The sequence below is a fragment of the Microcaecilia unicolor genome, chromosome 3 (genome assembly GCF_901765095.1).
Source record: "Microcaecilia unicolor chromosome 3, aMicUni1.1, whole genome shotgun sequence".
Classification (NCBI taxonomy): domain Eukaryota; kingdom Metazoa; phylum Chordata; class Amphibia; order Gymnophiona; family Siphonopidae; genus Microcaecilia; species Microcaecilia unicolor.
In genome coordinates, this window is record NC_044033.1 from 351,002,050 (window position 1) to 351,028,898 (window position 26,849).

The following is a 26,849-nucleotide window of genomic DNA, read 5'->3' on the forward strand; positions in this document are numbered from 1 at the left end:
ATTATAGATGCCTATTTCTTTACAAAATAGGCTTGAAATTGGCACTTACTTTGCAAGAGGACCTTACGAGACTGGGAACCTGGGCATCCAAATGGCAGATAACATTTAATGTGAGCAAGTGCAAAGTAATGCATGTGGGGAAACAGGAACCCAAACCATAGTTATGTGATGCAAGGTTCTGCATTAGGAGTCACTGCCCAGGAATAGGGTCCAGGTGTCATCATTGATGATATAATCAGACCCTCTGCTCAGTGTGCAGTAGCAGCTAAGAAGGCAAATAGAATGTTAGGAATTATTAGGAAAGGAATGGAAAACAAATATGAGAATGTTATAATGCTTTTCTATAGCTCCATGATGCAACCGCACCTCGACTACTGTGTGCAATTCTGGTCACCGCATCTCAAAAAATATATAGTGGAATTAGAAAAGGTACAGAGAAGGGTGACGAAAATGATAAAGGGGATAGGATGACTTCCCAAAGAAGGCTAAAGCAGCTAGGGCTCTTCAGCTTGGAGAAGAAATGGCTGAGGGGAGATATGATAGAGATTTATAAAATACTGAGTGGAATGGAATGGGTAGATGTGAATCGCTTGTTTACTCTTTTTCCAAAAATACTAGGACTGGGCATACGCAAAGAAGCTACTAAGTAGTACATTTAAAACGAATCAGAGAAAATATTTCTTCACTCAGTGAGTAATTAAACTCTGGAATTTGTTGCCAGAGAAAGTGGTAAAAGCAGTTAGCTTAGCAGTGTTTAAAAAAGGTTTGGACATTTTCCTAAAAGAAAAGTCCATAAGCCATTATTAAGATGGACTTGGGAAAATCCATTGCATATTCTAGGATAAGCAACATTTTTTGTTGTTCTGGGATCTTGCCAGGTACTTGTGACCTGGAGTGGCCACTGTTGGAAACTAGATACTGAGCTTAATGGATCTTTGGTCTGTCCCGCTATGTTAATGCTTATGTTCTTATGCTCACACATAGGCAACCTGTTATAACATCTACCTCCACATGTGCAAGTAAACATAAACATGTGGAGATGGCCAAGGTTCTGTCTATGTAGTAGTATCAGAACCTTCAGCATTCTGCCAGAATAATAGTGGTTCTGACCTTTTCCTAACCCTAACAGTTGTTATCTTCTTTCCTCACTGACAGGGAAGGAGGATCCATCCCTTGGAAGGAAAACAATGCTAGTATAAATACCCAGCTCAGGGAGAATGGTCATTATCTTTGGTTCCCCTGCCAGAGTATTATATATGCAAGGGTCCAGGTTTTGGCCATTCCCCTAACATCAATCCAAGGGGACTAAAATCTATTTTAATCTCCAAGCTGTATCCTCTTCTACTCCACTACCAAGAAATCTTTGACTCATGCAGTTGCTGACCTTAAAAGGCCAGGAGTGGGAACCATCCTCAGAGCCTGGACCGCTTTCAGAAAAAGTAGCAACAGGGCAGAATCTGTTTTCCTCCACTGTCTCAAAGGAGCAGAAGCAAGGAAAGGAGATGAAGTGCTACTAAGCCTAGCTGAAACCAAGCAAATAAGCCAAGAGAAAGCCTTGCTACACCTGAGACTCTCATCTGGGAGGAACAAGCTCTACTTTAAGAACTCTAAATAGGAAAGGAGAATAAGGTAGAAATCTGTGTTACCTCTTACTTTATTTCTATGTTAATTTGCTGCCCAAGTCAGGGGTGTAGCCAGACAATAGATTTTGGGTGGGCCTGGGAAGAAGTGGGTGGGCACCAAGTGTTCTCCCCCCCCCCCCCCCCCCCCACCACCACAAAAAAATGTCAGCTGGAAGGAAAATGCTTCTTTCCACTTTTGGAGTCTGAAGCAGGCATGCACTGAAAACTGAGCATGCGCAGGTGCCAGTATCGTGGAGAGCAGCATTTTCATTGACATCAGGGGGAATTCTTCAGGTGGCGGAGCTTGGGATCCCCACCACCTACCACTAAACGTGTGCTACTGTTGGGTGGAACATTTCAAAATAAAATAGGAATCTCACAGTCTAAATTCCCTCCCAAAAGTAATTACCTAAAAATCAGGAAAATATAGATATTGCATATATAATTAGCATAATCTTTATTTATTAATATTGAAAAGTATGTATACAATAATTATCTTCTTCTATAAATACACATCACAAATCACATATTAAAATGAATACAGGGGTGTGTCAAGATGGCGCCGTGAGCGTTTGTGTAGCAAGTGAGCTCCTGCTTCGTCTTTGCCGATTACAAACCTTAACTTTAAATATGCCTCATACAAAGCGCAAAGGGACGATTTGGGGGGTTCCCCTACCTACCGAGAAGTCCTGTCCGGCGAGACTTGGCTTACAGCACTTTTTCCCCATGATTTCTCGCACAAGCGGGTTGAATTCCTTAGCGCATGGCGCCGGTGAAGCGGCCCCCACACTGGAAGCTGAAACATCTCTCCGCCGAGTTCTAAGATCCCTCCTACCTCAGCAACTGCAGTAAGTCGGGCGGGGTTTCCAGTGGAACCCGGAAGGGGCGAATCTGGCAAGCCCCGTAGGGAACCTGAATTTGCAGCGATAACACCAGTTGCGGGCTTAGACACGGAGGTGAATCTGGGTAAGATCTGGCTGAAATTGCTTGAAATGGAGAAAACCTTACGGCAGTCATCTGAAGAGGTAAAAACTCTGAATTTGAACATGCAGGAAGTAAAGCGCTCTATAGCTACGGTTAAACAAGATGTTTCTTTGGAAATAGAGGCCTTGCAGAGAGAGACTAAACAAATAGATGAATTTAAGCTGGCTGTAATAAAAGACAATTCAGAAATAAGAAGGAAAATTGAACAAATGGAAAATTTCAATAGGAGATTGAATCTTCGGGTACTTAATTTTCCCAGACTGTTAGGAGTTTCTCCACAGGACATGTTTACTAGATTTTTGAAAGAAAATTTGAACTTTCCTCAAGAAGTTATTCCCCCATTGAATAAAATCTATTATCTTCCAACTACTATGAAAAAAACAGAGGGAGAAAAATCTATTGATTTGCAAAATGTTACAGCCATATTGGAACAATCACTTGAAGATGTGTCTGAAAGGGGGACGCTGATAGTTTCCTTTGTTTTCCAGCAAGACTTAAACTCAATAATGAGACTTTATTTTAGATCAGCTAACTGCATGTTTGGGGGCCAAAAAATTTGGCTATACCCTGATGTGACTAAGATTACTCAAGAAAAGAGGAAAAAGTTTCTTTCTATGAGGTCTAAAATTCTGGAATTAGGAGGTTCTTTCCTTCTTGCATATCCGTGTAAATGTGTCATAAGGTTAAATCAGATAAAATATGTTTACTATATACCTGATCAGCTTAAGACCTTCCTAGAAGCTAGATAACATTAGAGACATAAATATGAGAAAACGACGCCATAGTTTCTTTATTATTGTTTGCATTAAAGTAATCTTCACTTAATTCTTGCCCCTTCTCTCCTTAACAATTGAGGTCTAATGAAGCCAATGATTAAATTATGTTATGAAAAGATAATACTTCTGTAATAACTTTGTTGTTAGGCTGTATTTCACTTGAACAGTCTATGTCTGTGTTAAGTTTATAAAATTAATAAAAATGATATGCCATAAAATGAATACTAAGCAATCATTCATACTTCACTCATACATTCACTACCCATAAAAACTATAAACCCAAGGAGAGACCAAAAACCAGGAAGGGCAACAGCCTGTCAGGTCATCCCGTGGGAGCACATCATAATGTCCAAACCTTTAGTGTTTCAGCAGCATTCACCGTGCTGCCCCACTCTGAGGTCTTACTTTCTCCACGGGGCACAGACTGGAACTCCAACAGTCTGGAATCTAATAGTCAATCCAACAGGGTTCTTCACATCCAATTATTTCGGTTATTAATCCAACTCAGAATCCTTGTTATTTATCTTGTAAATTCAATTTATTCCAACTTAGCTTCAGTTTATTTACCTCTCATTTTCAGCTACTGTATGTGTCATATATGCTTTTGTTAAAAACTATATGCCAAAGGGTTGATGGATAGCCCAGAGCAAACACTGGTCATGTGTTTGGTTCCAGGAGCACAGTTCAGGATTATACCTTTGTGTGTGTGTATAAATAGGTGAATCTCAACATAGCCATTTGCAAGATTTGTGATTTTCTTAAGGAAAATAAAAAAAAGGTTCAGGGATCAGGCCTGCAGCAACTTCATTCTTCCAGTGCAGCTACAGTGAAGAAAAAAGAGCAGTTTGCTGTATTTCAAAAGGGTTTCTGGCAATCAGTGACCTGGCCGAAAATCAGCACAACAAAAAAAATGAGAACAGCAAATAGTGTGTTTGTAATATAGGTCTTCAGTAAGAATATGGAACACTGTCAGGATATAGTATTTTCATGGGTTGGTAGCCTTGATCTTGGTCCCACCACACAGTGACTAGTTAACCTATATTTGGAACCCAAATGAAGATGGAGGAGTGGCCTAGTGGTTAGAGTGGTGGACTTTGGTCCTGGGGAACTGGGCTTGATTCCCACTGCAGGCACAGGCAGCTCCTTGTGACTCTGGGCAAGTCACTTAACCCTCCATTGCCCCATGTAAGCCACATTGAACCCACTATGAGTGGGAAAGCGCAGGGTACAAATGTAATAAAAAAAAACATTCAGGAATCAAAAGGGCAAAAATAAATATGTGGAGGACGGTACCGTACTAAGGGCAGCATAAGCACTGTGGCCGCACGGACACTGTTAAGAGGGGGGCCACAAACCCCCCCCCCCCCCCCAAAAAAAAAAAAAAAAAAACAACAATCTCTTGCTCTGTCCCCTAATCGCAGATGTTGTATTGGGCAAACTATTGTTGGGGGCCATAACCCATGTGCCCACCCCATCCCGGCCCGCTATGTAATATTAGCCCCAAGCGAATTAACAAAAGTTTACATTACACACACCAGTACGTGCACGTTGCAATTTTATTAAGAGAACAGCCACATCGCCCCCTCTACTGCCGATCCCACATCTGGCATCGTACTGTTGCTGGGCAACGTCGCGCGAAGGACAAATCGGATACACGTAATTTTATTTTCACGTTCAGTGTGACAGCACAATCCTCGTGCACGAGGCTGCCTTTACCGCGCGTGCGCAGACACTGCACTCCTTGGGCGACCAATGGTTTGTGGAACTCGGGGCAAAACCCGGGAAAAGGAGACGTTGTAGCAGTGTTCCGGCCACTCGTCACGCCGTTGCCTTCCGTGCAAGGGAAGGGCAGTCGACCTGGCAAGGTGTCAGCTGACGGCGGTCACGTGAGGAGCCCCCTGGGACCTAGCCTTATGCGGGCTGTGTTCCCACGCTCGACCCTCTCATGGCTGTGGTCCCGGGAGTCTGGAGAGCACTTAGCTCTTCGCTCCTGGTGGCCGCCCCCGTCATCATTTTGTTACTGGGCTCCGGGCGTGCAACCGTTTATGAACCCACCTGGGACTCTTTAGACGCCAGACCTCTCCCCGCTTGGTTCGATGAGGCCAAGTTTGGAATCTTCATTCACTGGGGATTGTTCTCTGTGCCCAGCTTCGGCAGCGAGTGGTTCTGGTGAGATCCTGTACTGTCCCCATACTGTTCTCTTCTCTATGGCCTCATTCTCGCTACTTTTCCTGCAACAACTTTTCTGTAGATCTAGTCATTAAACGGCTGATCTGCAGACATGCAAACTGTCCAGGGGCCTCCTTGCGCACTGTTCTTCTGCACGTACACTCATAGCACTGACCCGTGCCGCTTATTTTCATTAGTAATGAATATAACTAATCATTACTGCTTCTTAGCCCCACAATCTTACTTCCTGCGCGCTCCTACTTACTGTTGCCTTTTGCTCACTCCAGTAACTACACGTGCACTGCCGTCCCACTGGCCCTCTTTGGTTTCCTGAGGCAGCCGGGGGGGGGGGGGGGGGTGTAGATTCTGTAGCAACTCGTATTTGCATGTAGCTGTATATGCAGAATAATTTTGAATCAGAAATCCATCATTTTAAAACAGTGTGTTTTTAAATTAATTTTACACTCTGTATGCTGCTTAATTTTTTCATTCAGTTAATCTTTCTCACGTTTTGTGTTTTTTTTCTCTCATGCAAGTTCATTCTTTTCTCAATACCACTTTTTATACTTTTTCATAGACCCATTTTCACCCTTCATCCTCTTGTAGCTTAACCTCTTTCCTTAGTCTCCTGAATTCTCACCAGTTTCTTTTGTCTTCTATCCAGTCTCCGCACTATGCACTTCTCCTGTTCTTTCCTTCCCTCTTTCCCACTTTACCTGCCATCTTACTTATACCCATGCCTGGTACCCTGCTTACCTTTCTCAGAAGCTGCAAGTCTTCCCACACTTACTTCTCCTGTAGTGCAGCTGCAGCAAGACTTGTTTTCTTGATTTGCATAATGTAAAATGGTATAGGAGCTAACTTTTCAAAACAATTTTGTACAAAACACTAATTATCCCACCTTGTACACAGTGAAGAGGTTTGCTCAATGCTGAGGAGGGGAGAGACAGAGGGTGACTGAAACTGGGGTTCTCGGTTTTGACTGAAACCAAATCAGCAGCCAGATTTGCTGTTTGACCACCCACCCCCTCCCGACCACTACCCCTCTGCTTTCCCACCATCCAAAGGCCCTCCCCAGGCCTACCTTGAAATACCCTGATGGTCTTGTGCCTCCAGTGGCTCCTCACTTACCTACCCTCTGCTCCCTTCTGCCTGCCATTCGACCCCCTTCATTTAAATTAAAAAAAAAAATCTCTAAAGCAGCAGTGCGAAAGTGGCAGATTGCCTCGGGCGGACCTTCCCTCACTGTGTCCCACTCTTGCAGAAATAGGAAGTTACATCAGAGGAGGGCGGGACACAGTGAGGGAAGGCCCGCCTGAGGTGATCTGCCGCTTTCGCAGAGAAGGCGCTGCCTTCTGCTTTAGAGATTTTATTTTAAATGCAGGTGGTCGGATGACAGAAGGAAGGGAGCTGAGGGTAAGCAGGTGGAGATGGGACTGCGGCGCCTGGGAGCAGGAGAGGGCAAGAGACTCCGGCGCTGGGCCCTCCTTGGTGGCCTGGGGAATTTTGCCCCCCTTGCCCCCCCCTCTTGGCGGCCCTGTTGAAAAGGCCCATTTGTTAGAGTGGAGGAGTGGCCTAATGGTTAGTGCAGCGGTGGGCTTTGATCCTGGCAACCTGGGTTCAATTCCCATTGCAACTCCTTGTGACCTTGGGTAAGTCACTTAACCCTCCATGGCCCCAGAGAAAGTACGTGCATGTAATGTGTACAGCACTGCCTACATCTAGTAGTGCTATAGAAATGATTAGTAGTAGTAGAAGCAAAGGGTAACACTTTGTTGGCTCCCTGCCTACAGAAAAGAGGGGAAAAGGAGGAAATGGGCTGGTTTAGCCAGATGACAGTGGCCTATGCACTGTCAATACCTTTGACAGCGACCATTAGTCCATAGCTTCAGTGGTAGGATAAGGGAAATGTAGGCCTGGAGATGGCTGGGGGAACATATGCTTGAGTCAGGCTTAGTAAACAGGGGGTTAGATACAAAAGGAGGGTTAGGGTGTAAAAGATATATTGCTGATCAGAGAGCTGACATTGCTAAGAAATCAATCAGTCTGGAGGGAATGCCTTAGTAAAATATCTTCAAGGCTTTTGGAAGGAATTGTAAGAAGGTCGGTTCCCAGATTCTGGTCCTGATGTGTATTATTAGTAAGGGATTAGCGCGTGCTGAACCGCACACTACCACGGGATGCTTCGGCGTTGGTGCCAACCCCAAGGTCCCTCTTCCTATGCACATATAGGGAGAGGGACCTTGGAGTGATAGTATCTGAGGATCTGAAGGTGATGAAACAGTGTAACAAGGCGCTGACTGTAGCCAGAAGGATGCTAGGCTGTATAGAGAGAGGCATAATCAGCAGAATAAAGGAGGTGTTGATGCCCCTGTAAAGTCGTTGGTGAGCCCCACTTGGAGTATTGTATTCAGTTTTGGAGGCTGTATCTTTCTAAGGATGTAAAAAGACTTGAAGCTGTCCAGTGCAAGGTGCCAAAAGACCTATGAGAAGAGACTGGAAGACCTGAATATGTATACCCTAGAGGAGAGGAGGGACAGGGGAGATAGGATACAGGTGTAGATTAGGAGTAATCTCAGGAAATTCTTTTTTTATGGATAGGGTTGTTGATGCCTGTAATGCTCTCCTAAGGGAGGTGGTGGAGAAAAAAAACTGTGATGGAATTAAAAAAGGTGTGGGATGAACACAGAGGATCTCTAATTAGAAAATGGTATAAAAAAAAATCTAAATTTAAAGGGTTGTGTGTTGAGTGGTGCTTTAGATGGCAACTCTGGCTTTGAAGAACTAAGGCCAGTGCTGGACAGGCTTGTATGGTTTGAGTCCCGTATATGGCAGTCTGGTTTAGGATGGGCTGGAGAGGGTTTCGACGAAAACTCCAGTAATTGGAATTTGAGGACAGTGTCAGGCAGACTTTTACGGTCTGTGTCCCGCAATTGACGAGATGGATTTGGGTAGGCTGGAGTGGACTTCGACGGCAACTTCAGTAGTTGGAAACTAAGGACAAGGCCAGGCGGACTTCAACGGCCTATGTCCCAGAAATGCCAAAGAGACAATGATCAAGTATTTTGTATCACATTCATTGCTGGTTTAATCATGACTTGATAATGAGTGTGACTGTTAAGTAGGCTGGATGGACCATTCAGGTCTTTATCTGCCGTCATTTACTATATTACAAGTTTGGGCACCCTTCTTATAAGGACACCCCTCCTCCTAAACTTCAAAAAACTAGCCATGTCTCTCTACCCACAGGCACTTTGTAGCCCCCTCCCTTCTGAGCCTCTGTACTTTTGCAGAGAAATTTGTTCAGGACAGTGCTTGTATTTCAAGCGTGGTGGAAACTGTCTGTGTTGCCTCAGGTTTCATCACATACAGAGACCTTAAAGGTTTGTCCAGAAGGTAATGAAGGCTCTATCTTTAACCACGGCACAACCCTTCAGTCTTGCTATGTCTCTAAAGAAGCCATAGCTCTTCTGGTGCATGACCTTTTGCAGGATCTACAGTCTTCCATCTTAAAGGACCCTTCCTCTATACTTTCTACCCCCAGATGTTTAGAGCTTTGTTGTAGAGTCCTGACAGCACCAGGACATGATCAGTAGCGGCTCCCATTCCAATCAGTAGTCTCAGAGGTAGTTTTAAAAAAAGAATAAAGTTTCTAAAACTCAAAACTATGGATCCCCTGGTAAAGACAAGTGTATAGATCCCATAGGGAAGAAAGTGTATTGGAGCTCAGTGCTTAACCTTAAGATCACAGCACATCAGCTTCAAATGTTCCATTATCAGCATATGACTTTGCAACAAATTGAAGATCATCTTTCATCTTTATCCCCAGTACTCGAGCAAATGATCAGTTTTCTTTTAGACCTGCAGGACTCTACCTTATCACCTCATTTGATCTATGTGTGATGCTTATGATACATCTTCCAGATCATCATCAGCATTGTCTGCATGCCGCACAGCCTGGCTTAAAGCATCAGGTCTTGGGCATGACTTACATAACAGACTGGCAGTTGCTCCCTACATAGGCTCTTTGATGAGAAGGTCCAAGATGCGGTATCTCAAGTCGGAGATCACTTGTCAATAATTTAAGAGTGGCTTTCTCAGCCACAAAATCAAGCTTATCAAACCAAGAGGCTTCAGCCAGTGTTCTGCTGTGTCTCCTGACAGGCTCTCTCTACTCAGGAGATTAGCATTCAGTTATCCAGAGATTATCACTGTGAAGACTCAGAAATCTTGAACCAAAATCTTCTTTAATGCAAATTCAAACAAAAGGAAATAACTTACAGTGCTGGAACGCTGAACAAGAGTCTGCCTTGCAGATTTGTGTTTGTCTACCAGCTCATTCTCTCTCACTCAGAGGTAAACTGGGAGCTTTCAGCACTGGCTGAAGAGTGGATGTTGTAAATACTTCTAAACTGGTAAAAAACGTGGTTATTTTACAGTCACTTAAAGGGGGAGTATGCAACAAGGTACAACAAGTCAGCTTACAGTTCTTAGAAAAGCATGCTGCAGACACTCTCTCAACCCCAATGGACAGAGAAGGGGCGGGCTACAATCCAGCATTCACATGGGCAAGGGCTGGCCAGGAAAAGTCCTATAAGGCATAGGGAACGGGGACATGTGCTCAGGAAAAGCCTAATACAGAGCAGTGCAAGAAGACTAAGATTTTAATCATACTTTTGTTGTTATTGAAAGCAGTACTCATTAAGAATGCTTTCAGCATTTTGTGGGAGGACATATAGAGGCATATTTTCAAAGCACTTAGAAAGACGTAGCGGCGTATTTTCAAAGCACTTAGAAATTCCATAGTAACCTATGGAACTGAAATGTGTAAGTCCTTTGAAAATAAGTCCCGTGGAGGGGCATTTTCTAAAGGGACGTCCAAGTTGCGATTTGGGCGTCCTTGCACAATGGTGAAATCCAGGGGCGGGGAAACCCGTATTTTCAAAACAAGTTGGACGTCCATCTTTTGTTTCGAAAATACCGTCAGAGGCGTCCAAATCCTTAAATTTGGATGTCCCTAGACATGAATGTTTCTGACTTTCGGCGATTTTCGAAACCAAAGACGTCCATGTCAAAAACGTCCTAATGTTTGGGCATGGGAGGAGCCAGCATTTGTAGTGCACTGGTCCCCCTGACATGCCAGGACACTAACCGGGCACCCTAGGGGGCACTGCATTGGACATCATAAATTGCTCCCAGGTACATAGCTCCCTTACCTTGTGTGCTGAGCCCCCCAAAACCCACTACCCACAACTGTACACCATTACCATAGCCCTTACAGGTGAAGGGGGGCACCTACATGTGGGTTTCTGGTGGGTTTTGGAGGGCTTGCTGTTTCCTCCACAAATGTAACAGGTAGTGGGGGTATGGGTTTGGGTCCGCCTGTCTGAAGTGCACTGCAGTACCCACTAAAACTGCTCCTGGGACCTGCATGTGCTGTCATGGACCTGAGTATGACACCTGAGGCAGGCACGACATATTTTTAAAGATGTTTTTTGAGGGTGGGAGGGGGTTTTTGACCACTGGGGGAGTAACGGGAGGTCATCCCTGATTCCGGTGGTCATCTGGTCATTTCGGGCACCTTTTTGTGCCTTATTCGTAATAAAAACATGTCCGGGTGAAAACGTCCAAGTGTTTGTTAGGGACGTCCTTGGTTTTTTTCGATTATGGGTCAAGGACGTCCAAGTGTTAGGCATGCCCAAGTCCCGCCTTCGCTACACCTCCGACGCCCCCTTGAACTTTGGCCATCCTTGCGACGGAGTGCAATTGGAGACGTCCTAAATCGGATTTTGATTATACCGATTTGGACGTCCCTGGGAGAAGGATGTCCGTCTTCCGATTTATGTCGAAAGATGGCCGTCCTTCTTTTTCAAAAATGAGCCCAACAGTGTACTAGGAATCTCAGATGTTTAGGTAATGAATTCCATTTCTTACTGCTTTGATAAGAAAAGCCTGCAGTATGAATAGATTTATAGATAACTTTTTTACAACAAGGATGGTGAAGAGATAAGAGGTCTCTAGAAGTGCTTAGAGTATCTTGTTTAGGCAGCTCAATGAGATCTGCTATACAAATACACATAGTTTAAAGGTAGTTCTGGCCTTTAATGGAAGCCAATGTAATTTTAGCTTTCGAGTAACATGGTACCCTGCAGACCAGATGGCCAGCGGTATTCTGTTCTATTTGAAGTTTTCTAAGTTGGTGGTTCTTGCATCCAGCGTAAATGGCGTTGCAGTAGTCGAGCTTTTAAAGTATTAAGGATTGGGCCCATGTGCGGAATATTGAACTAGGGGAAAAAAAGCCTGATTCTTTTTAACTTCCATAGTGAGTTGAAGACAGAGACTATTTTTACAATTTGGATACAATACAATCTGATATAAACAATGTCCAGCATACACATATAAAAATGCATCATGCCTCCATGCAAATGGGAGCAGAACATCCAGTATAGAAAACCTTATCAATACCAATATTTTCAACAGTTTTATCCAAGAAGAAGATTCCAGCCTTATCCGAAGATGCAGCTTCAGTGTCAACCCCAACGATTGCTAAATGTCCCAGAGAATATAATCTGCAAACTCCCCCAGCAGCTAAACCATCTCTTGCTTTTTTGACTCGTACCTTGGGCGGCAGACTTCAGCTTTTCTCCTTCAATGGCAAAATCATCACAGTGGGATCCAACATGGGATCCAAATCCTCCTCCTCATCACGTTGCAATACTGCTCAGAGATAAATTCTCTCCAAGCAAATGCAGTTGAAGAGCTCCCTGCTGTTCTTTAAAATCAAGGCTTTTATTCAAGATTTTTCCTCATTTCCAAAAAGTCAGAATGACCTGCCAGAGCTGAACTAATTTATCAGGAAAGAAAAGTTAAAGATGAATTCTCTCACCGCTATTCTACCTCTGTTGAATCGGAACAATTATCTTGTAGATGTCAATCTGAAAGATGCCTATATCCACATCCCAATTAATCCAAAGCACTGGCAATTTCTCAGGTTCATTTTCTTCATCATGACTTCCAGTTCAAGATTTTTTCCTTTGGCTTTTCTTCTGCTCCCTGGATATGCAACAAGTGTCTGGCTGTTGCTGCTGTGGCACAACAGAGGAAAGGCCACTATGTATTTCTGTAACTGCACAACTGGGTCATCTCTGCTCATTTGCAGTCAGTGACACAACACTCTGAACAACCACTATAGCATTATGATATACATACTTTAGATCTTTTATATGTATTTACATATTATGAGTCCATATATATGTATATGTTTTGTGTGCTGATATTGTTGTTTTCATTTGGAAAATATTTTAGCATTTTCCTTAAAAATATTGTAGATGTTTCTGTGCACGTTTTATAATACATCTTTGTATGTTTTAGATCATTTTATCTGTGTGTGTATATATATATATATATATATATATATATACATTTTTTAACTGATAGTCCTGAGGCAGGCCCTCGGCCGAAAAACGGTACTGTGTCGAGTCTGTGAATAAAGTAATACCCTACACATCAGTATCCCGTTTCCCTGGAGTCATTGGTCCACTTCCCACTTTTCTTTAACTACTCCATTAGGACCTACAGACAGTCCCATCAAAGCTCCTACCAGCTATTGAAGAGAACACTCCCTCTTCTCCGCCATGCACATCCATCTGGGACTCATTCAACCAGGTCACAGAGGAAGCTCTTGAAAGTATCCTGAAAGGTCTACAACCTGCCCTCTTGATTACTGCCCAGCAAAGATTGTAAAACAAGTGAGCACAGGCCTCATTGAAGGGGCCACTAAAATTGTTCACTCCTTTCTTATGGAAGGGCAGCTGCCAGCAACACTAAAAAGAGCTGTGGTGCGCCCCCTACTGAAAAAGAGCTCACTGGACCAGGCCAAGCTTGAAAACTACCGACCAGTCTCTAACATTCCTTTCCTGGCAAAACTTATAGAAAGGACAGTCTGCACTCAACAACTGGCTAATTGAAAGTATTTGGCTAGACCCATGTCCATAGGAACCAACTTTTCAAAATTATTGGAGGTGCTAAGCCCAGTGGAAATAACCCTTCCCTAGACACATACAAGGAAATTTTTCAATATTGGGGGTGCTCAAGCACCCAGCACCCACAGAGTCGGCTCCTATGCCCATGTCAGTCTGGCTTCAGACCTGGGTACGGAACAGAGAAAGTTCATATATCCCTTGATGATCTGTACAGAAACCATGACAGAGGATCTGCCTCAATACTAGTGTTGCTTGATTTCTCGGCAGCCTTTGACACCGTGGATCATGATATCATGCTTACAAGACTGGCAGAAACAGGTTTCAGTGGCACGGTATTGGTTCAAATCCTATCTGTCAGACAACAATCTGCTCTGTTCAGCAACAGCACATCATCACCTTGGGCACTGGACTGTGGGGTGCCACAGGGATCCATACTGTCTCCCATTTTATTTAATATCTACCTCAAGCCTCTGGCTGAGTTGCTTCAGTCAATGGACACAAAATTCTACATCCTGATGTGCACCTACTCATACCCATTAAACTAGATCTGCTTTTCATTTCTAACCACTATTCACTTGTTCAGTACCCATGTCTGTTTTATCATTCCCACCTTAAGTAATTCCCTTATCCCTTATATGTCCTGATTAGATTGTAAACTCTGGCGGGGAGGGACTGTCTCTTCATGTTCAAATGTACAGCGCTGCGTACATCTAGTAGTGTTATAGAAATGATAAGTAGTAGTAGTAGTCTTTGGGATTCCGGAATCTTGCTACTCTTTGAGATTCCGGAATCTTGCTAATATCTGGGATTCTGCACAGAATCTTGCTACTCTTTGGGATTCCGGAATCTTGCTAATATCTGGGATTCTGCACAGAATCTTGCTACTCTTTGGGATTCCGGAATCTTGCTACTCTTTGTCCCTTATCCCTTATTTGTCCTGTTTGTCTGTCCTGATTAGACTGTAAGCTCTGTGGAGCAGGGACTTTCTCTTCATGTTCAAGTGTACAGCACTGCGTACATCTAGTAGCGCTATAGAAATGATAAGTAGTAGTAGTAGATCTACCCACAGCTCTGAGTTAACTGACTGCCTGCTTAACCGCAACTCAGGAATGGGCAAACAACAACAAACTTTGCCTGAACCCAAATAAAACAAACACAAGTGGACAAATACCTGACTTCAAAATACCTTTTGAGAAGTATGAACACCCCCTAAAATCACAGGTCAGGAATCTTGGGATACCGCTAGACTCATCACTCACTCTAATCCCACAAATTCAAACAACCTTCAAAAATTGTCTCTAACATTTACGGCAACTACAAAATCTCTCTCCATATATTGAAAAGACGAGTCTGACCACAGTGGTCCATGCTGTGATATAATCATGAGTAGACTACTGTAGTGCCCTGTACTGTCCAAACCAAAAAGAGTTTGTATCAACTCCAACTAATTCAGAATGTTGTAGCACAACTAATATAAGGTTGCAAGAGTCGGGACCACATCACACCCTTCTTGCAAAAGCTACACTGGCTACATATCTATGTTAGTTGAATGTTCTAATGCATGCTTATTAGGTGTATTGTTAGTATTATGCTAACATTGTATTATATCTCTGGTATTTGAATTCCAGTGCTGTTAAATATGTGTGTTTTTTAATACTGTTTTGTGGTATTTCTATTATTAGGTTTCAATTTACTGTTTTCAAGTTTACCTCCTTTTATTGTATTTATGTTTATTCTTGGTTATTTTGCTATTGTTATGTTAAAATTGTAAGTTTTATGTTAAAGTGTATCTACTGTACACCACCTTGGATGAATCTCTTCATAAAGGCAGTTAATAAATCCCAATAAATAAAAATAAATGTAGAATTTGGATCATGGGCAGACTGTATAGGCTGTATGGCCTTTATCTGCTTTCATTTTTCTGTGTTTCTAAATCAATGAAAAAGGGTCTAAAGCTGAACCAAATAAGAGTTCTGAACAGGTATTGCCATACTACTCTGTCCAATGCTTTCTCAGCGTCCAGAGAGAGAGATTGGTTATAGAAAAGTCTTGCATTGTCTGTTGTGGCTCTTTTAGGCATAAAGCTATTTTGGCCAGGATTGATTATGGATTGGGAGGGTAGATGGAGTCGAGTGGCATTGCTTTTTGGCATACATTTTACTATCTAAATTAAGGAGATGGTTCGTAGTTTGTAACTAAAGAGGGATCTCTACCTGGTTTAGGAAAGGCTATTATTTGAGCCTCTGTTTATGTACATTCCACTTTCTGACTTTTTATTAGATTAGTATAGATAATATGAAGTAAGAGGGACAGTAAGAAAAGCATTTATAATATTTCCATTAAATCCATCTGTTCCTGGTGTCTGTTGGAAAAGTTTTGATAGAAGCTTGTATTTCTTTGAGTGAGATGGGCTGTTCCAGTTGTTCAGCATGATTTTCTGTTATTTTTGGATGAATTTGTTTATTTGAAATATCCTGTACAGAAGCAGTAGATTCAGATGAATATATATAAAATTGTTGAAAATGGGGTAATATTTCAGAATCTTTTACGGTTGGTATGTCATGGTTAGACTTTTTAAGGGAGACTGCCCTGGATTGTGCTTTTTACCTTCTAAGTAATTGGCTAGAAGATGGCCAGCTTTGTTTTGTTCAGAATAATATCTTGATCCAGTATCAGCTAATTCTTGATTTTTCTAGTTGGCTGTGTATATTATTGTATTCATGGTGAAGTTCAGATAATTCAAAACAAAATTTGTAAGATGATATTTTTGCATAAAGGAGTTCTAGGTTTCTGATATTACATTCCAAATTAAATAGCAATAATTTTTGTTTCTGTCAAATGGAAATGAAATTAATAATATTCCCCATTATAATGGTTTCATTGCATCCCACCATGAGGGGAGAGAAATATCTTCTGGTTTGTTTGAACTATTCTGTTTTTTTTTTTTAAACCATATCCCACTGCAAGCACAGGCAGCTCCTTGTGACTCTGGGCAAGTCACTTAACCCTCCATTGCCCCAGGTACAAATAAGTACCTGTATATTATATGTTAGCCGCATTGAACTTGCTATGAATGGGAAAGCGCGGGGTACAAATGTAAGAAAAAAAAAAATAAAATAAATTCAGGATCTGAAAGAAATTTAGAGTTGATTCTTCGCCACTGAAGACGAGGATTATCAAAATTAGATAAAGATGATGATAATTGCATTGGAGTGTGATTACATATGATAGTGGCTAGTATTTTTGAACTGGTAGTTAAAAACATAATAAGGAATGGGTGTTGTGGGAAGGTGAAATGTATAATTACATGTTTCTAGATGGCGAAATTTCCAAATATCAACTAAATTTACTGCCCCCCCTTGTTTACAAAGCCTCGCTAAAACGGCTGCTGGTGCGGTAATCCCGGCATTGCCGTGCAGCTTAATAAACGGGGGGGTTTGTTCTTTAATTAAACTTTGTAGTAGTAATCTACTTTTTGGAGGATGCAGGTGGACATTTTAGATTTCCTGTCTAGTACTGTGTTTGAAACGATCTTTACCTAAAATTATGGGAATTCTGGAGAATTATGCTAAGATATCTGCTATTTGTGGAAGAAAAGAGGAGAATCTAAATTTGAAGCATAAAAATTACAAAATAAGGGGTCATTTTACTAAGGTGCGTTGAAAAAATGGCCTGCGCTTATGTGGGCGTGTGTTTTGGATGCACGCAGATCCATTTTTCAGCGCACCTGTTTTTAAAAATTTTGGCCGAAAATGGATGTGTGGCAAAATGAAAATTGGCGCATGTCCATTTTGGGTCTGAAACCTTACTGCCACCCATTGACTTAGCACGTACAATGCCTTTTACTGCCCGGTTAGCGCCTTGCGCCAGAAAATAATTTGATTACAACACATATCACAATTAAAATTGAAGCGACTTGCAGACAGCTGAAGATAGTATTCAGCAACTTTAATACAAATTATTTCCCCAGATCATATAGCATTGAGCTGCAATAGTAGATGAATTAAAAAACAATAGTTAATGCTCTATGGGGGCCTTTTACTAAAGATAGGTGAAGATATTATTTAGCAACTTGATACAAATTATTTCCCAGATCATATTACACTGAGCTGCGATAGTAGATGAATAAAAAAATAGTTAATGCTCTATGGGGGCCTTTTACTAAAGATAGGTGAAGATATTATTTAGCAACTTGATACAAATTATTTCCCAGATCATATAGCATTGAGCTGCGATAGTAGATGAATAAAGAAAATAGTCAATAGCTTGAGTTATCTGAAGCAGGGCCCATAGGAATAAATTGGGCCCTGCTGCAGATAACGCGAGCTAATCTTTAGTAAAAGACCCCCTATATATGCGAGAACCATGGTTAATTCATACATAATATGACCATATTCATTGAGATTAAGTGTACTCTGATCCATTATGGCTGGAATTCAGGTCAATGGGATAGAGTTCTCATTGCTGGTTTCCATTGTGTTGATGCCTTGTTCTAAATAAGTCTGTAGAATGTTGGGGTCCTCAAAGGATTTGGTGGCGTTAGCGGTGATTTTCATTGTAGTGGGGAAGATTAATCCAGATTTGACTCTTGCATGTTTCAAGGCTGGTCTCATGGCAGGAAAGCGTTTATGCTGCTGGATCATGCATTTATGAAGATCTGTGACAATTATAATGGTGTGCTCCTCATATTTAAGAGAAGATTGTGCCTTTGCTGCTTGGATAATTTGCATTGTGTGCTTGTATCTCAATGCTTTGGGAACCACCGGGCGAGGATACTTGGAGTGCACTGGGATAAAAGATGGTGTATGGTGTGTGTGTTCCAGTGATAGTGAGAACTAGATATGAAGACGTTGTGGTAACCACTTTTCGACAAAGGTAATGGTATCTGGTTCCTTCCGCTCTCTCTGGTAGACTGAGGATCCTAAAATTGTGCTGCCGAGTTCTGTCGTTAAGATCCTTGAGCTCTCGTTCTAAAAGCTGCGTAGATCTAGAAAGTTTCAGGAGAGCCTGGAGTTGAGCATTGTGTGCATTCAGCCTGTTTTCCACCTGCTCCGCTTTTATAAACAGAGTGCCAAGTGAAATATCATCTGGTTTGTTACTCTCCGATTTATGTGGAGATGGAGGCTCTGTGTTTACTTTCTTTGGGGCCCTTTTACAGAGTGGTGGTAAGTTCAACTTGAGCTTACCATTCACTCTTTCGGGACTACTAGCCCTGCCTCCCAACCACTAGCCCCACCACCGGCTCTGCCACCCAATCTCCGCTAAGCTTCTGAGGATCCATTCCTTCTGAACAGGATTCCTTTGTTTATCCCATGCATTTTTGAATTCTGTTACCGTTTTCATCTCCACCACCTCCCGCGGGAGGGCATTCCAAGTAACCACCACTCTCTCCGTGAAAAAATACTTCCTGGCATTTTTCTTGAGTCTGCCCCCCTTCAATCTCATTTCATGTCCTCTAGTTCTACCGTCTTCCCATCTACGGAAAAGGTTTGTTTGCGGATTAATACCTTTCAAATATTTGAACGTCTGTATCATATCACCCCTGTTTCTCCTTTCCTCCAGGGTATACATGTTCAGGTCAGCAAGTCTCTCCTCATATGTCTTGTAACACAAATCCCATACCATTTTTGTAGCTTTTCTTTGTACCGCTTCAATTCTTTTTACATCCTTAGCAAGATTTGGCCTCCAAAACTGAACACAATACTCCAGGTGGGGCCTCACCAACGACTTATACAGGGGCATCAACACCTCCTCTCTTCTGCTGGTCACACCTCTCTCTATACAGCCTAGCAACCTTCTAGCTATGGCCACCGCCTTGTCACAATATGTTACAAATGACAAGCAAACCTGTGTTCAGGATCACATCAGGGTTCCACAGAAAGAAGAGTCCAACCCTACTACTACTACTACTACTACTTAACATTTCTAAAGCGCTACTAGGGTTACACAGCGCTGTACAATTTAACATGGAAGGACAGTCCCTGCTCAAGGAGCTTACAATCTAAAAGACAGGTGTACAATCTAAAGACAATCTAAACAATCTAAAGACAAGTGTAGAGTCCGTCTGATAGGGCATACTATAGTTCACGAAAGGTTAGGTGCCGAAAGCAGCATTGAAGAGGTGAGTTTTAAGCAGAGATTTGAAGATGGGTAGGGTTTTTAAACACAGATTAGAATTGGGCTTTCCACCCTGTTGTTTTGGTTATGATGTAAGATGCCATATTCAAATCATCCAGAACACGTATCTTGCAAATATATTGGGTGGTGGTGCTTGGAAGCTACAAAATGGTTGTTGTTATGTGTTAATATGGAGCCATTGCACTGCTAAAACTAAAATGCCTTTTAGTGCGCTTTGTTTATGCTGGTTGAAAACTATTAATGGCTTAAAAAATCTAATTTATTTATCTCATAAAGGTGGTATTGGCAGAAGCAACAACAGAGCTGCTATGTGCGCTTCATGAAGGCGAATTACCCTCCTGGGTTCTCCTATGAAGACTTCGGTCCTCTGTTTACAGCAGAGTTCTACGATGCCAATCAGTGGGCGGATGTCCTGCAGGAGTCGGGTGCCAAATACGTTGTTCTGACTTCAAAGCATCATGAAGGTGAGCCAGGTGGAGGTGCTGGGCTTCCAGCTGTTACTTCCCTTTTACTATAGGGAAACACACACAGTATTGGGAGCTGTATTGGGCATGGCAGAACTTTAAGCTTCTGTTTCTGTTAGAAATGACTACCAGATGTACAGAAAACATGGCTTGAGATGTCATATATTTTTCAGAGGTAGAAGTAAGTGCATGACTTGGGTGGCTGACTTCTCTTGCTTTGGTTATTTTTGCCTGGCAGGGTTGGTGGGGCATACGAAGATGTCATGTTATATTATTGTGGTTTCTGTACTGTGGTTTGGGACCTAATACTGTATCTTGGAAGATTTGCAAATAGCTCGGACATGAGTAGGTAAAGGCAAAACCTCCCCTCTGTCTGGATCCAGTGGGTATTGGGGTTGTGCATTGTTGCTCTTATTTGAAAAAAAATAAAATAAGAGGAGGGTCAAAGGTTGACCATGTAAGAAAGATAACTTGTAGCGTACACGTTGTACTATATATTAAAAGCAGTATTATTGATCCTGAATAAAACTGAGTCTTAAGGCTTTTCTTGTCTCTACATCTGAATCTGCTGCATACTGCAAACAGTAACGCAATAATTGCTCTTTCAGCATAGCTGCCAGCTCTGTGGGTACACTGGGTGCGTGAACCACACACTCTCTCCCCCACCTCCACCCCAGTAGTGAGCAAACTTCTTCATTGGGTCTAGGGAGGGATAGTTTAGTGTTGAGTTTAGTACATAATTATTTTGAAAAGCTAGCTTCTATGCCATTTCACATCACACAGTTCAGCAGAGCTTTGTTTCCTTGTAGCTACATAGGGATGGGGAAGGGTGCTGGCAGCCCCTGAGAAAGGTGGATAATAAGACTGAGGAAAGCAGTGGGGAAGACGCATGAGAGGGACACAGGCAAGGATATAAGAGTAGTGTGGAGGAAGATAAGAGGGCAGGGAATGCAAGGAACAGTGTGAGGATGTGGAGGACTGAAAGAATGAATAAAGCAAAGTCTGGTTGGGAGAAAGAGAAGACAGATGGAGTGAAGGAGTGAGATTGGAGAGAAAGGGTGAAGGCATGAGAGAAGTGAAGAGCAGAAAAAGGACCATAGAAACTTAGAAAAATGAAGGCAGATAAAGACCATATGCCCTATCCAGTCTGCCTATCCACGTCATCTGCTATCCTTTCCTTTCTCCTTTATATAGGGGTTAAAAAGTATGGGTCTGGTAAGTGTTGGTTCTGCAAGTCATGTTGGCATGTTTGAATTTGGGAGAGGATTACCACTGTGCTGGATATTTAGATTGAATGAAGTTATACAACAGTAGTTATGCGATCAGCAGTCTTGTTTTCTCTCTTGAGCAAGGATAAAGCCAGAAAGTTTGATGTGCTCTTGGATATACCCAGTCTCTTGTACTGTAAGCCACACTGAGCTCTGGAGGTATATGTGGGATACAAACGTCATGTTATGTAATATGTTTATAGGGTTGAATGCCTGGTTGAATGTTGTTTGTCTGGTTTGTTAATATAAAGAAGTGGTTGCTATTAAGAGATGTAACGTTCACCAGTTTAAAAGGGTGTGGGTTAATAATAGTGCTTAATTGTGCTGAGAACTCAATTATTTGAGAATGATGTCCTTTGGGTTGGGGATTGTATGTATTTTAATTTCTCAATAAAAATATTGAACTTGAAGCCAATTCCTCCTTATCTTAGCTTCTACATATGTCTCCCCTTCACCTTTGAGTCTCACAGTGCCACTTTTGCACTTCCTCCTATCACCAACATAGCTTTAAAAAAAAAAAGGTCTTGTCTCTCTCCACCACCCCCCCCCCCCCCCCCATTTTACTGTATTGGCTATTTTTTTCTTCAGTTTGCATCTTTGCTTTCCTGATTACTTTTATGTACTTTCCTTACAAAGAGATTTAGTGCCCTTCAGATATTCAGTTTTGCCCACTGCTTTCCTACTTCCAGATGTTCCCTTCCAACTAACAACTCCTTGAGGTAATCCCCCCCATCTGTAAAAAGTCTAGAACCTTCACTTTTGAATGAACCCTCTCCACACCTGTCTTAATATTAAACTGGATGCCAGATGATCACCCAATATAACATCAGAAATGCTCTTCCCATCCAAGTCCAAGCAGTCATCACAAAAACCTTTAAACCAACGTGAAAACTAAAAAGAATTGGGCATCTCTTCCCTAATGATATGTTTAGAACTTTAGTATAAACATTAGTATTATCACACTTCGATTATTGCAGTGCTATTTATTCTGGCTGTAAAGAATCTTCCTTGAAAAAATTGCAGGCGGCTCAAAATACAGTGGCCAGATTAGTCTACAAGGCTACGAGATTTGAAAGTGCAGTCCCCCACTATCCCAGTTGCAAAAATGTGATCTACAAGTCAGTCTACATGTCAGGATTCCCTTACCTCTGTACCAAATGGTGGAATTCCCTCCCAAAACTCATCAGATGGTAACTTAATTATTTGATATTCTGGAAATACCTTAAAGCCTCTCTGTTTAAGCAGTTTCTCATGGATGATTATAATTGATTTAAACCCCTAATTGTAAAATTATTCCAATTTCTCAGTTTCATTCTAATTGTTATTACACATGGATGACTATAAATTGTTACCTTTTTGCATCTAGCATTTCTTTCCATATTACATATTGTAACACTCAATCCTCATTTACTTTATTACTTCTTAATGTAGACTATCCCGCATCACTTTTTGTATAATTATAATAAATTGTTAGCCACATTGAACCTGATCTATTGGGATAATATGAGATTTAAATCAAATAAATAAATAAATTAGGTGAGTGCAGGTAGTTCAGAATGTGGCAGTTGGAGTGATTATTGACTTGTGATGTGAGAAGTGCCTGCTGGTTGCATTGCATTGATATCTGATCAGAGAGAGAACTTGTTTTAAGCTATTGGACTTGTCCAGTAGGGTGCCCATGCACCTTAGAGATTGGCTTAGTAACTAACGTTCATCTTGGTCATTACGATCTAGGCACAGTGGACTGCTGGATGTCTTATGTAGAAAGAGGGTGCAGCTAGAGATCACATTCCTTTTATGAGATTAGGAGCCTAATTGACATTCCAGAAAAATGTAAAAATGCATCTCTCCTCGGGTGGGAGTGTAAGTTTGATCCTGTTGTCTCTTGTTGTGATGTTTTGTCCAGGCATAACTTTAGCTAGCTGCTCAGTATTGGCGTCTTTGTGACGGCTTGAACATTGCAGTGATTTTGTTATTCAGCGCCCAGGTTGCTACCACCCCAGATGTAGGTTCCACGGAGCTGAATCGCCTTATTCCCTATTTAGTGGCCATCGGGAACTAGGCTCACTTGCTTTCAGCGCTGTTCTGGTGCGATGTGAAATCACCTTTCAGCTAAATAAAAAGGGCTGCTGCTGTTTGTGTTTTTTGCATTGTTTTCTGTTTTTTTTCACAAACATTTTCTTAATTGAAGTTTAAATAAAATTGAAACCAGTAAATCCTTGAGTTAAAAAAAAAATCCAAAAAATGTATTCCAACTGAAGAGGTAGATGATTATTCCAGAAGTTGTGCTGCAGATCTGAAATAGCTTGAGGCTATAAGAGATCTCATAGCTGACTTACTCTTATCAATGATGCCTCAACGCTGAGTGTGTTATGATACAATTTGGGTAATTTATGTTTTCTACCGTTGATGCTCATCTGACACACTTTTTTTTTTTTTCTGTCATATACATTGAGTTGGAAGTGTTGGTTTTCCCCTTTTTTCGTTTGGTAATTTTAACTATGCCAGGATAATTAAGTAATAATTTGGTTGTTTTCAGCTATTATGCTGCCTTTGGCTTTGGCTGAGGATGAGATGTTGTAGAACTTATTTCTTATTGAAATCTGATTTTATAATATAAAAACCACTGTGAATGACTTGTCAGGGATATGTGGTTTATGAAATTTATTTTTTTAAGTATTTTTGTTAGTTGTTTCTGTTCTTCTAATCTTTTTTTTCTTTTAACCATCTGATATAATAAATCTTGTAGGTTGGATGTGGTTTACTTTGAATTCAACAACGTAACTACATAGTAACATAGTAGATGACGGCAGAAAAAGACCTGCATGGTCCATCCAGTCTGCCCAAGACAAACTCATATGTGTATACCTTACCTTGAATTTGTACCTGTCCTTTTCAGGGCACAGACCATATAAGTCTGCCCAGCAGTATTTCCCGCCTCCCAACCACCAGTCCCGCCTCCCATCACCGGCTCTGGTACAGACCGTATAAGTCTGCCCTCCCCTATCCTCGCCTCCCAACCACCACCCCCTCTTCCCCCCAACTGCTCTGCCACCCAATTTCAGCTAAGCTTCTGAGGATCCATTCCTTCTGCACAGGATTCCTCTATGCATATCCCAACTAGTGACCTGAGGATGGACCTCACAGTGAGGGAATAGATTTAGAAAATAGTTGTGGCATAGATAAGAGGCTAGTGGTAAATGGAATTCATGCTGAGCATGCCTCATGCTGGGTTAGGATTCTTCAGTTTAGGGAAGAGATGTTTATAAAACCACGAGTGTTGTGGAAGAAGTAAATAGGGAACAGTTATTGACCCTGCCTGCACATAATACCAGGACTAGGGGACATTCCATGAAACTAATAGCAGATTTAAAACAAAAACTGTTGGTCTGTGCACAATTAAGGTATGGATTTGACAAGATTGTGGAGGAGAGATCATTAACCAGATGGATCATCTTGAACGCTTTCTTCTGCCAGGACCTGGGAATGAGCAATAGAGAATGGATCTCCCCTTTAGGATCTTTTGGGTAGTTCTACCATATGGCCTGGATTCGTCACTGTTGGAGTCAGGACGCAGAGCTCGATAGGCTAATAGTTTGACCCAGTGGCATTTATTTGTTCTTATAATTCTTTTTTTTTGTTTGTTTTTTTAATCTAAACTGAGACGGAGTTTTAAATGATTTGAGTGTGTAACTTCAGGATTTGCCCAAGCCAGTACTTTGATGCTTAAATCCCCCAACCCACTGACCACATAACATTTGGCCTGGCTAACTGCTTATCTGGATAAGTAGAGTTAGGAGCATGCCATGGGGCACATTTTTCATTTAGCTGGAGAGCTGATATTCAATGCTACCTGGTTATACTTAAGTCAGACTGCACAAATAGTAGGCCTAATGTTTTGTTCATGTAAATTTATTCAGATACCTTTTAATTGGTTATGTTCAGCAGAAGCATTTAACCCAGGGGCGTAGCTATGGGTGGGCCTGGGTGGGCCCAGGCCCACCCAGTTTTGCCTGATCCACCAAACGATTCTGTCTTAGGCTTAAGGAAATTGCCAGGGCTCCAGCCTCATTGGCTCTGCTCACAGCCACACACGCAGCAAAAAAAAAAAAACAGGCGCTCTCTGCCTGCCTTGCCTTACCTCTGTCCCCGTGGCATGCAGACCGGTGTCACAAGGAAATTTCTGCCACAAGCATGAGGTTTGCAGCTCAAGGTTCTTGCTTCAGCCTTCAGGCCACCGAAGTACCGGCCGGGACTTGGAAGCCGGCAACAGTGAAGGCAGGGCTGCAGCTCAAAGAGGTTAGATATGTTAATCGCGTACCCTGCTTTCAAAAGCGAAGAGGTTCCAAGTGTCAGGATTCCTGCGATAGCTGAAATGGTCTGGGGCTATGTTTTGTGTAGGCTGGGTCTGTTGTCAACTTGGGTTTTGAAAAAGCATACCTGAGGGTTTGATTACGGAGCTCTCTTGTACAACCTGTAGAGAAACATTCTTTGATAAATATCCCGGGGCAATTGCACTGCTAGTTATGATAGAGTACTGTTTGTTTTCATTTAGCTTTCAGAAACTTGCCAGCCATGACTGCTTTGTGTGTTTCATCACTTGCGATATACCTCCTGCTTCCACCTTTATGCATGGATCTAGTCAGGATTCCTCAGAGGTTTGTCTCTTTCCCCTACCATCATCCCAAACAAAGCAAGCAGTCGTTTGAGCTGCTGCATCCATGTTGTCGTTCTTTAATGTTGGTAGCATGTTTATTTAATCTCACTTATATGTTCAAACATGCCAGCTTTTCATAGGTAGAGTAGTAAATTGTTATAAATCGTAATTAGTGTGTCATTTGGAGGAGGGGCAGGTTATAGGGACACTCTAACACTATTGTATTCATGTAGAGATGTTTTTTCTCCTGGAAAGAGCCACTAAAATAGATATATTATGAGAATCAGGTGCTCAACATCCAGAGTTTCTATTTATTTATTTACTTGTTTTAAGTTATTTATAATATTTATATTCCCACATTAAACAAAAATTAGGTTGAAACCTGGGAGCATTTAAAATCTTTTTTTTCCTGTGCCTAGATCAAAAGATAGTCGGCATCCCTGCCAGCAAAGGTATGCCTTAAATGCTTGCATGGGGGGCGGAGGGGAGAGTGAGGAGTTCCCCCCCCCCCCCCAAGACAGTGATGAGCCCACCCAGAAACCCACCAACAAATTTAAATCTGTTTTTGGGTGGGGGTGGGCTCAATGCCCAAGTTTTTTTTTAAAGTTGTATTTTTTATGTTGGTGGGTTTTTGGGTGGGGAAGTCTCTGCAGTGCCCAGGTTAAAATAATAATAATATTGTTATTATTTAAAAGCTTTATATTTAATGTGGGCAGGTTTCTGGGTGGGGGTGAGGGGATGCCATACTAGGGAGTTATGGGTAAGGGGGTAGGACAGGGCTAATGCTAG

At 41.9% G+C, this 26,849-nt stretch overlaps 1 protein-coding gene across 1 annotated transcript in view; it reads left to right on the forward strand.

Annotated features, from left to right (window-relative positions):
• Nucleotides 1-5,106: 5,106 nt before the first annotated feature.
• Nucleotides 5,107-26,849, forward strand: part of FUCA2 (alpha-L-fucosidase 2) — a 53,541-nt gene continuing 31,798 nt past the window's right edge. The window contains exons 1-2 of the mRNA XM_030198491.1: nt 5,107-5,551; nt 19,948-20,135. Coding sequence (XP_030054351.1) covers nt 5,328-5,551; nt 19,948-20,135 — 412 coding nt within the window. The 5' untranslated portion in view covers nt 5,107-5,327. The remainder of the gene's footprint in view (nt 5,552-19,947; nt 20,136-26,849) is intronic.